The sequence below is a fragment of the Lithobates pipiens genome, unplaced genomic scaffold (genome assembly GCF_037356315.1).
Source record: "Lithobates pipiens isolate NorthernLeopardFrog02 unplaced genomic scaffold, aLitPip1_a1.2 Scaffold_55, whole genome shotgun sequence".
NCBI classification, from domain to species: domain Eukaryota; kingdom Metazoa; phylum Chordata; class Amphibia; order Anura; family Ranidae; genus Lithobates; species Lithobates pipiens.
In genome coordinates, this window is record NW_027507877.1 from 2,235,001 (window position 1) to 2,247,397 (window position 12,397).

The 12,397-nt window shown below is 45.0% G+C and overlaps 1 protein-coding gene across 1 annotated transcript in view; it reads left to right on the plus strand.

Annotated features, from left to right (window-relative positions):
- The window catches only part of LOC143957712 (cytosolic phospholipase A2 gamma-like), a 56,648-nt gene that overhangs the window by 10,610 nt on the left and 33,641 nt on the right, over positions 1-12,397 (plus strand). The window contains exons 5-7 of the mRNA XM_077467407.1: positions 2,593-2,800; positions 4,137-4,245; positions 5,788-5,928. Coding sequence (XP_077323533.1) covers positions 2,593-2,800; positions 4,137-4,245; positions 5,788-5,928 — 458 coding nt within the window. The remainder of the gene's footprint in view (positions 1-2,592; positions 2,801-4,136; positions 4,246-5,787; positions 5,929-12,397) is intronic.

The following is a 12,397-nucleotide window of genomic DNA, read 5'->3' on the forward strand; positions in this document are numbered from 1 at the left end:
TGGATGATAAGGTGTTAATGAGGTATAAAATGGGTCTGCTTGGGGAGGAGGCAGGAATTGCATTTTTGGAGGGCAGATTTTAATTGGGTGAAGTCCTTGAGACCTAGCCACACTCTTGAGCATGAGTGGAATAAGACTGTTTTTGAGACTTCTGGTGTCATCTGTCTGCCAGGGTTGTAGGGGTCAGGACCTGATTCAGTGTATAGTGAGGAGGGTAAGCTTGTCCAGGGCAGAGAGGGATAAGTATCTATTGTAGATGGCTAGATTGGGGTAGAAAAGTGATGAAGTTGCGTCTATTTTTATGAGTGATTGTTAGGCAATTGGAGGCAAAGGCAGTGGAAGACAGGGAGGGATAAAAACTAATAAGGTGGTGATCAGAGCGAGGGAAAATGATTGTTGGAGAGGTTGTACATGGGCAGGAGAATACAAGGTCAAGGGTGTTGCCATCAGTGAGTAGAAGCCTGTACCCATTGCTTCAGATCAAATGAAGAGTTTAGTCTAGGAAGCTTAAAGTAGGAAGTAGCTGTGTTCATATAAACAGGGATGCTGCAGTTGCTGAGAAGGATTGTGGGAATTTCATATGAGAAGTGGGGTAGCCAGGCAGAAAAATTGTCAAGGAGAGTTGATAACGGTCCAGGGGGTTGGTAGATCAGAGCACTAAAGGAAATTGGAGAGCATAGGCATGTACAGTGAGTTTCAAATGAGGGACAGTGAGGGTGGAGAGTACTTGGTGCTCTGTGGTTATAGGAGGAATTCCATTCCACCTCCCTTGCATCCCCTAGGTCTAGGAGAGAGTCCAGTGAAGGCCACCATGGGGGAGAGGGAAACGGTGTTGGCTTTATGAAGCCAATTTTCAGATACAAGTACATTTAAAGGAGTTGGTGACAGTGTGTGGATTTTGTATGTGGAAATTAGGAGGAAGTGATGTGTACAGTAATGGAGGGAAGAGAACAGGGTGATGTGTACAGGTTGAGGGGTGAAGGAAAGTGAGTTTAAGAGGGGCTGCAATTGTGAAAAACGAGTGGTAGAGAGTGCATGGTTTTCAGAGAGGAGCGATGAATGGGAAACGAGGTCACCTGCAGTCTGCTGATTTGTAAAGTAGTTTGCTGTCTATGTTAATTTTTGTGCAAAGAGTGGAAGTGTCACCTAATTAAAGAAATCCCACTTTATTGGAAGAACCCCGGCATGCATCTCCCTGGTCTGTCCTCCAAAAGGTGCTCTTGTTTAATACTATAGTGGGTGTGGATGGGATTTGCCAATTAATCAGGAGATATTATTCGGTACACAACTAGCACAGCAAACGTTTCACACCACAATCCAACTACAACAGGGCCAGGGGGTAGGATTGTGAAGATACAACAGCCCATAACTTGGGTAATCCAGTTCAAAACTAAACAAACTTCAAAATGTGACCAGGTCTATAGATGGATATGAAACAGCAGTAACACAAATTCAAAGTTCACCAAGGAGACATTTGAGCAGTCAGTCTATGTTCAGTTTAAGGTGGATGGGAATAGCGGGAATATAAATGCAGGTTTATAAATGAGAAATGGTGATCAAGAGTAGAAGTGTCACTTAAAGAACCCCGGTTTGTTGGCATCTCCCTGGCCTGGCTTGCAGGGGAGATCTGGGAATAGATGTTTCTCAATCTCCTCCTGCTTAATAGATGGAGACATTTTCAGCAGTCTGGGGCTCCCTAAAGGAATGGGATAGCTGGTGAAGCACTGCAGGTGGCAGTGAAGAGGGGGGGACTACTGTAAAGGTGATTGGGAGGTAGAAAAGCCATCTGGATCATTGTTGTTAAATGGCTGAGAACTGGATGAAAAATAACCCCAAACTCATGGTTGGCAGCTTCATCCATGAGCTTGCTGTAACTACTGAAAGACTAGGATGTCAGTTGGTTAACCACTTCCCAACCAGCCACTGCATTTATACTGTGGCAATTGGCTGCCCTGGGTGAGCTGTCATTGCTGTACATAACCCTTTTAAGATACATTAGCATGTGCGTGTCCCTGGAGCCGATACATGGGTGCAATGAGAATCTGGATCTGTGTAAACGCAGAAATCCCAGTTCTGTCAGATTGTGTGTTCCTACTAGGTAGTGTCTCTGTCTCTGTGTCTCTCTAGTCTGCCACATTCCCTCCCCGCAGTTAGAAACACATAGGGGGAACAGTTAACCCTTTATCTGCCAGGGACACGGTAATCTGTGGCAAATTTTTTAGCTAAAAAAAATGTTGCGTGCCCATTGTAACATTGCAGTCCTAAAAATTGCAGATCACCACCATTACTAGTGTAAAATAATAAAAATGCCATCTTTCCCCATTTTGTAGACTCTATAACTTTTGTGCAAACCAATCAACTTATGTATGCCACCAAAAGAGACCTTTATTTGTGGGAAAACCAAGGACATCAATTTTGTTTTGGTACAGGGTCCCAAGACTGCAATTTTCGGTTAAATTGACGCAGTGCCGTATTGCAAAAAGGCGGAAAATCCTTCCGGGTTGAAGTGGTTAAACAAATGGGGTGGAGATTTCAGGCAAAGGAAGAATGTTGCATGAATAACTTGCCTAACTTACTACTTTAATGTTCCAGGTGTATGTCCTCTCTGTATGCTAAAAGTAACTGGTCGGACTTTTCATACATGAAAGATCTGGAGATTTGGTTATGTGAGCGAATCAAATTGGAAACTGACCGGGATTGGACAAAGCCATGGCAGAAGATCAAAGAGAAATTTCTTGGAGACTCGTACTCTCTGACAGATCTTTGGGCCTATACATTCGTGTTCTTTGTCATGAATAAAGTACGTACATGCCAGGTCCTGGCCAAGTTTTTAAACAAAGGAGAACCTTTAGCTCTGAAGTAACTTGACTTTATCTTCTTGAATAATGGAGTCATCAGTCTTAATTTTTCTGTTCATCAATATCAGACTCTTTGTTATTGTAGTTTGTCTGCATCCTAACTTCCTCTCAGATGTTCTCAGTACCGGCAATCTGAGGCATATGTGAGGACTCGGGATGAGCCAAACTGCCCTGGGTTTGGTGAACTTCAAAGAAGTGACCCCCCCCCCCCCCCCCCACCACCATACAGGCCCTCAACATGAGGGGGGTGTAATAAAGACACCCACATGTTTGAAGAGCTCTTCATTTAAATAAATCTCAAACTTTCCTAGCTGTGAAATCCCTCATCATGGCGCCTGCTGAATAGTTAAAAAAAAAAGGGGGGTCTTGGTGCACACAACCTATGCTAACAGTACCACTAGCTGAATTCTTTTTCCTGATCTGTCATTTGTATAAATGGGAGAGCGTGGCTGGTGACGTCGTCATATGGCCAATGTCCCTGCTATCTCTGCCCCTTTTTGCCTATGTAACTGGGGCATTCCAGCCATGTAGGGCAATGCGCCAGTGATGATTACGTACGTTCGCGTGTGCTCAGGAATAATTCTGCGCATTCGTCCAAGCACCAAAAAAATTGGTCTAAACATAGGAGTGGAGCATTCCATTCCTGGTGAGGACTGATATTAAAGTTTCGCTACTTTTATTTTTCACATTTGTTTGTTTTTTGGTACGTTCCAGTTCATTTTATTTCAAATACAGTTTGAAATGCGCGGTAATGGACAACGTTGCTAATTAAAGCTTGGGAAGCAGAAGGAAATGGAGCCAAAGCAGACTTCTACAGGAACAAGTCATGATTTCTACATCAGTTCAGCTGATTACTAATCGTTCTGATGTGAAGTTTTCTTATGTTCAGTTTAATTTTGTCCAGATATGACAAATGTAGCAGCAGTGTATTCTGGGAAAGTGACCTGAATCCACAAACTGGTCTTGAAGTTTTACTGATTTTAGTTACTCATTATTGCTCACAAGACTGACTTGGCCATACTTCTAGTTTTTGCTGGTTGCCTGTTCATGACCTTGCTTTAAATTAACTTTACCTGTCCTCTTGGCTTGTACCCGCCAAAAAAAGCTGAGCTGGGGGAGGGCACGCCACCAATGATGAGCCTTGGAGGGGGGTGGGGGGGCACGCCACCAATGATGAGCCTTGGAGGGGGGTGGGGGGGTCACGCCACCAATGATGAGCCTTGGTGTACCCTAACACAACTTTCACTTATACTTTTATTTTATTTTTTCCCTCTGCAGATTGATGAAGAGAAGCTGTCCAGTCACAGAGAGATTTGTGATATCGGTGAAGACCCGTATCCCATCTACTGTGCTGTGAGAATGCGTAAAATGCTTGAAAACAGAACAGGTACACTTACTAGAATAGCCTTTTTATTCCTCACCATATTATTCCTATAAATGAAGAATACTAAAAATGAAAATTGGGGCTTGGGCTGCCCATTATCCATATACTATTTTATTACATCATTTACAAGCTCCTTCCCTGGGGGGCTGATGCCATCCAGATTAAGCCCTGCCGATCAGACACTAAGTGGATGTAGAGAGAGCTGCTTATCAAGCTAGTGGAGCACTAAAGCTGGCCATACACTAGTACATTTCCCAATAACCTTTCCTTTATAAATACTCCACAGTACATTCCATCAGTTGAAAAGTCATTCAAAATTGTTTCCTGGAACTATAACCTCCACGCCAGCCATGCGATGTCCTAGAGGCGATTCAGTTCGCATTGTGCGCTATACAAGTCATTCATTCATGAGCCCCTCCAGCAACTTTATTTTATTTATTTTTTTCCTTCTCGTCATTTTGATTGGTAGTCGGGATAAAGTCCCTCCCACATTAATCTGGGCAGATGCCACAATTGTTCTGTGCCTATCTCAGTATGCATTGCAAGTAAGAATACTTTAATCCCAAAGGGTCGCAGTAAAAATCCTCAGTAGTATATCGGGGAGGGATGGAAGGGCACACCAAGAGATGCTCAATTGCAATTGTGACAGGAAGGATTCAACTCCATTCCCTCCCCCAACCACACCCTCTAATGTAATTAAGGGGATGGAACTGAAGCCTTCCCATCTCCTACAATGGACCAGCTCTTGGTGTGCCCTTCCATCTCTCCCTGGTATGCTTCTGAGTAATGGGCAAGACCAGCCCTGTGGGAGCTGCACCTGACGGGGATTGAATCACCGGGTGACTGAACTAGTGGAGCTTGGAGTGGTGCTACACGTTTGGGTGCAGATCGTAAAAATCCTCTTCAGAAATATTTACTCCTTTCTGCCCAGTCCCTTTAGTAGGCTCTGTATGCCTGGGGAAGGATCAGCCCATATAACTATGCATGGCTGTCAAACTGCTCAGATGATAAAAAGCCGGTCTCGTGGACACCCGAATATTTGTACGGAGTGAGAGCCGTCTATGACGCCCTAGTTAAGGTTCTGGAATGTGCAGTGAGCATGTTCTCTACACAGAAAGCGGCATGTGGGCATTAAAGTCTCCCCACTTTGCTGCTGCACACATGCGTTATTTTGGGTGGCAACAAACAAGTAGGGGTTCAATTTTGGAAATGGAATTTCTGGAGTGAAAACCATTCACTGAAATGTGTTCATTGGAGAGAATTTCCATCCTGTTTGACTTTTCTCATTACTGCATCAAATAACTTCGACTTGACACCACCAATCCTTAAATGTGTTAACACAATTTTTGAAACCAAATCCCTCCTAGTAGATGGCCAGCCTTACAATTCTTGCTCTTCTCCATTCCCATTTTATTTTCTCCTTGTCCTTGATGAAGCTTGTCAGGTAACTGTTTGCAATGAAGAGGAAATAGAGATGACTCTTCATTGTGTATAGGACACATCATTCTCTGGCTGGACAATAACTGGAGGAAAATCTCATTTCAGACGCTTGGTTTGAGTTCACTCCACACAAGTCCGGATTTCCTGCTTATGATCGCTATATAAAGACTGAGCATCTGGGATGTACGTTTAGCGAAGGCCGTATATTGAAGGAGCTGCCTGAACATGACTTGACTTATCTTCAAGGTGAGACAAATCAAAAACTGGTTACATCTTACTTGTGCTATTTTATCTTGTCATCAAATGTGCTTTCCCCAGTTGTCTTCCAGGACAACCCTTGAGAGATGGAGTCCCTCTCATAGACCCAGGAAACACATTGCCACAGTTCAAAAGGCGTTCCTTCAGGTACCTGGCCAGTTATTTGTTTCCTCCATCGGAACATGTTGCCAGGAACCAGAAGGACTAGATCTAAGGGGCCACTTGAAGGAAATGAAGCTGCGCAGGGGGAATGGGTCCTATCCAACAGCTTCATTCTAGTCCGCACCTTTTTTTAAATGGGGCTTGGGTACCATCACCCTTCCTCTTTCCAGGGTGAGCAGTGTTTTTTCTTTTTTCTCTTCAATGGCCCTGGGGGTCGGAGACTCTATTGCATCACTTCCAGGGATACCACATCATCGCTGTGTACCAAGACTTCTTTCTCTGGAGGTACAAAGAGGAAGGCTCACGCTGTGCCTGTGAGCTCTGGACCAGCAGCGGGATCCCAAACTCGAGGTGGACCATGAAGGCTAATCCCTAAGACATTCTGGAGGAGGCAGGCATAAGCCAAACCCAGGTAGGCTGCTAGGCAAGCCATTACTCTTACTACTTAATGGGGTTGGTGGTGATGGTAAGGCTGGGACCTGTAGTACTCCATGGTGGTGATTACCTTGCAGTCCAGGAGATTTTACAGTGGTGATGCAGTATGGGTATCTTTTAGAAGGGATACAGTTTAGATACTAAGAATGCCTATTCTTTGTTTCAGGATAAGGAGGCCCCAAGGAAAGACAAATCAGGCCGCAAAAAGTGCCCTAATTGTGGAAATTGTCCTCAGGCTCTAGCAAAGCCCTATGCAAACAGTGTATTGCAGGCATTCTTAAAACAGAGGCAGACTCCCCCTTGGTTCCTTTAAAAGTTGATGCCATCTCTTTAAATCTCTCTGGGATTTAATTACAGATGTAGACACAGCTGCTTCCACCAGTAGGGTGACTACAATGTCCTCCTCACCATGCCTTACAACACCCAGCTCTGGGGAGCCCCGTATAGTCGGGGAGCATAGCCCCACGTTAGTCATCTGATGTAGATTTAGACAAGGATGAGGATCAGGCTGTAGCTAACAAAGACGCAAGATATTAGCTATCTCTGGAGGAAGTAGAGGAGTTATTGAGTGCCATTTATTATACGCTGGAAATTGATGAGGAAGAGACTCTCAACCAGACATTATCAAATGTATGAGTCTCTGGGGGAAAAGGGTAAGGCTTTTTTCCAATACACAAGGTGCTCTCTGGCCTGGTCCTTAACCGATTGAGATCCATGCTATAGCCGAATGACTGCTACAGCATGGACCTGCTTTGCCGGGACAATGTCAATGGAGCACGAGCGGCCTGCACGCCCCCTGAGGGGCGCGCACTCTGATCAGCAAGTCTGAGACTTGCCTGATCACGGATTGGAGTAAGGGGTCGATCCGACCCCTTACCACGTGATCAGCTGTCAACCGATGACAGCTGATCATGTGATCACAACAGAGACGGTAATCGGCTATTTTTCCTCCTCGCGCTGAAAGCCGTTCACCGGCGGCCGTGGGAGGGACTTCAGTCTCGATCACGGCGAGATTGGGCCAACTCATCAGTGCCCACCTGCCCCCTGCCAGTGCCACCTAATTATAGGAAAAGTCCCATCAGTGCCCACAATCTGCCTCAACAGTGCCGCCCATCAGTGCCACCTAGTGCAGCCTCATCGGCGCATTTCAATGAAGGAGAAAAATTACTTGATTGCAAAATTTTATAACAAACTATTAAACATGCTTTTTTATTTTGCATCTTTTTTTGTTTTAGCAAAAAATAAAACTCCCAGCTGTAAATACCACCAAAAAAAGCTCTATTTGTGGGAAAAAAATTATAAATTTGGGTACAGTGTTGTATGGCCACGCAATTTTCATTCAAAGTGAATCAGCGCTGAAAGCTGTAAATTGGTCTGGGCAGGAGGGGGGTTTAAGTGCCCAGTAAGCAAGTGGTTAAGGAATGGTCTGAGCCAGATAAGTCTTTCCCAATTGTCCAGTTTCCATCTAAAGGCCCTTCAGAGGTTCTTGTTAGAACACTTAAAAGGTAGGGATCCGGAAGAGGCCTCGATCCCTGAGAAAGTAAAGTGCTCCCTCTGGTGGTGGAAGGATGCGGAGAACTTAAACAAGGGGGTTCTCTGGGTCTTGCCTATCACATCCACACTGACCACAGATGCGAGTGGTTGGGGAGCCCAACTCTAACTGGGCCCAGGGCAGGTGGACTCTGGAAGAGAAGCATTTCTCTTCCAATTGGAAGGAGCTAAAAGCAAACCTTTAGAGCTATACTAGCTTTTCAGACCACGATGCAGGGTCACCATCTACAAGTCCACTCAGACAATGATGGCTATAGCTTATATAAACAGGGAGGTACCAGAAGTCCTCGTTTAATGTCGGTGGCCAGGCACATTTTTCAGTGGGCAGAATGCAATCTAAGGTCCATTTCTGCAATACACTTGAAAGGGGAACTGAACAACTATGCTGACTTGAGTCAACGAGTTTCGAATCAAGAATGGTCTCTAGATCCAGAAGTGTTCAATCTCCATAGCAGCTCACTGGGGAAGGCCAGTAGTGGATATTTTTGCAAACGGAGAATGCAAAAGTTCCTGCTTTTTGCTCGCTATGCCCAGGGGATGTCCCCTTGGCAGTAGATGCCTTACAGACTCCATGGACTTTCAGCTTGGCTTATGCGTTTCCTCCACTGCACCTCATCCCAAGGGTTCTAGTGAAATTTCTTGGGGAGGAAACATGTCTAATTCTAGTGGCACCGTTTTGGCCCAAAAGACCATGGTTCACAACGTTGCTGCAGTTGATAGATCAACCTCCCCTGAGACTTCTCTGCAGGTGGGACCTCCTGTCACAGTAACCTCCTTTTTCATCCACAAGTAACCATGCTGGAACTCTCTGCGTGGTTACTGAGGAAGACCTTTTTGAGAAGTAAGGGTCTGACAGTGTAATTCGGACCTTACGACAGAGTAGGAAACCAACCACCAGAGCTATTTATAGAAAAATCGGGAGAAAATGTAATAGCTGGCTGGATAGCCGTGGGGAGAAACATGGATACAGCTAATGGCCTTCAGTTTTTACAGGAGGGGATAGACAAAGGACTAACTCCTAGTACTATTAAGGTTCAGATAGCTGCCCTAAGTGTGTACCTAGAGAAGGATACAGGATGTTCCTTTCATCTCTAGGTTCTGTTGAGCGATCTCTAGATGTAAACCAGTCAGTCAACAAAGCTCCATCTTGGGATCTAACTGTTGTACTGAAGGCTTTCTTGGGGTCACCATTTGAACCTATATCAGAGGCCTCTAAGACTGATTACATTCAAGACAGTACTTCTGGCAATCTCTTCAGCCCATAGGGTTGGTGCAATACAAGCCTTTTCCTTCAAAGAGCCTTTCTTTCAGATTTTACAAGACAGTCATTCTAAAGACAGACCCTGGGTTCTTACCAAAACTGGCATCTAGTTTCCATAGGTCACAGGATATTCTTTCTCATTTGATGCATTCTGGCAGAATGAAGGAACAATTTAATTAGATTTAAGGCGCTGTATTTTATAATATCTTTAGGTAACCATACCATTCAAAATCGGATTCTTTGTTCTTTCCGATCAATGTAAGGGACAGAAGGCTTCAAAGGTCACCATGGCAAGGTGGATTAGGCTAGCTATAACAGAGGGTGATAGAGTAATGAACAAAGATCCTCCTGGGGGTATTGGAGCCCATTCCACAAGGGCATTGGTGGCATCCTGGAGCAAATATATAAAGCAGCCACATGGTCAAGCTTCGCCACCTTTACAAGACATTATCAACCAGACTTAATGTCCAGTCAGGATCAGGCTTTTGGGAAGAAAGTCCTCCAAGCCATCTACTCCTACTACTCCGGTGAGTACTTGGAGATCCTCTGAAGGGCTGTCCTGGAAGACCATTGGGGGATCTGGAGTTGGTACTTACCGGTAACTCCTTTTCCAGTGGTCTTCAAGGACAGCACGATCCCACCCTTTCTTCTATAATAATGTTATTACTTGTTGTGGTTGTTACAGTTCCATCCTCTGGTTCTTGGTAAATGACTGGCCAGGGACCTGAAGGACCACCTTTTGAACTGTGGCAATGTATTTCCTGGGTCGATGGGAGGGACTCCATCTCTCAAGGACTGTCCTGGAAGACCACTGGAAAGGGAATTACCAGTAAGTACTAACTCCCATTTTTTTTCTTTTATGATTTTGCATAGGAAAATATTAAATGTATATGTGTAGCTGCAGCTCCTGAAGCGCATGTGTGTTTTTGAAGAGGGGGGGGGGGGGGGAGTTAAACTTTGCCTAAACTGCTGTTTGGTTTAGGTATAATTGTCTAAATTGGACTTCGGAATCGGTCTGACTGGACTGAGATGTTCAGCCTGGCCATAGGGGGCACTGTCTCCTGTGGCAGGCGTGGAACTATGGTCTGGTCAGGTGCTTAAGTTACTCTTTTTTTGGAGCCAGGTCAGTGGGAGTGGCCCTCTCGCTGTGCCCTCTGGGAGAGGGTCTTTAAGATTCAGATGTCACATGGTTGAGGGTTTCGGGCCAGTATGATGTGCTAACTTCATGGCCCTGGTCCTCCTGACCAGCCCCCAGGAAGGCTATGGCCTGGGGTGTGGATCCACCCGACTTTAATGTCTTGGGGCTGGCTAGCCCCAGGCAAGGAAACTAAGGATTCTGAGGTGGTTGGGTGCTGTCTCCAGTTCGGGAGAGACCTAGTGTACTTCAAGCATTCCAGGGGAGGACTCTTTAGAACAGGGATATGCAATTAGCGGACTTCTAGCTGTTGCAAAACTACAAGTCCCATCCTGCCTCTGGGTGTCATGCTTGTGGCTGTCGGTCTTGCTATGCCTCATGGGACTTGTAGTTCTGCAACAGCTGAAGGTCCGCTAATTGCATATCCCTGCTTAAGAAGAACACCACGTATGGGTTGGTTTTCTTAACAAGAGCCTGGAAGGGCTGAAGTAACCGAGAGAATCTGGTCTTGTGGATATCGCCAAGCAGGCTGAAAGATCCAGGTATCCTACAAGTGTTCTACAGCTTAGTTTCCCTACATGTTCTACAACAATGTCCTGTGGCATAGGCTTATTCCTGAGCAAGCACCTTGATGGCTTCTAGGCCTTGTGAGAGGGACTGTCCAACCTGAATGATCATCCAGCTGCGAATAGCTATTCTCTGGAAAGTTCTCCAACGTTTTTGGCTTTTGACACTAAAGCCGCGGACTGTATATGGCCAACTTAGTCCGTCAGACAATCCGACAGACAGTCCGTCCTACTTTCGAATGAACGGACTTGACCACACACGGATGCACAAACAGTCCGTCGAAAGCTTGCGCGATGACGTGTACAACGGGACTAGAAATAGGAAGTCCAATACACAGCAATGCAACCTTTCGCCGTGTAAATCCTTTCTGAGCATGCGCCATACTTAGTCCGTCGAACTAGCCTACTGACGAGCGGATTGTCCGCTGAAACCAAAGTATGACGGACAGTATTACGGAAATTCCGAAATACTTAGTCCGCCAGATTGCACGCTGAAAGTCCGCTGAAGCCCACACACGAGCGGACTGTCCGCTGAAATGTGTTTCGACGGACTAAGTTGGCCAGACAGTTCGCCCGTGTGTACGCGGCTTAAGAGTAACTTAACTTCCTTCCCAACCCTCTGATCCCAAGTTTAAAGACTTGTTGTTCAATTGACTGTAAAGAAATACTGCGCTAAAGTAAACCATGTTGCAAAAAGCCTCTACATATGAATGTGACAAAAAGGAAAACTTGGAGCTAATGTGAAATAAAGCAGTGATATATTCAATATAAATGAGTCCACTAGAAGTCCATCTAGAGGGATAAGGCCACCATGGATCAGACTTCAACCTTAAACAAGGGGAAATGACAGCAAACTGTAATTCAGACGGTAATGGCATCCACAAAGGTAGATATAATTAAATATTCTTACCAGAGTTGGTGGACCTGTGACAAAGACACCAGATCAAACGGACATAGAATGAGAAGCCACCAACATCGATTGCTGTATGTTGTCTGGACACTCTTAGAGGCCAGAACCGGGGTGACGAGGAGGTCCAATATTGATTTAGCTCTCAAAATGGTCAATACATTCATGGAGCAGATGTCATGAAAAACATAAACAAGCTCCCAATGGTGTAGGTCAAAAAGATATTATGGCTTTATTTGCATAAAACAGAAATTTAACAAAATTGCAGCAACAAGAGGTAATAAAAAATACATAAACATTGTGATCACAATTTTTGAAAGTAATATGGGGAGCAGAAAAAACACCCAATTTTTTTTCCACTCCCCATAGTGCTTTTAAACCTTAATCTTCTCCCCAGCCTCTCCCTCCCAGAGATTGGTAGTGGTCAGAGATATATATCT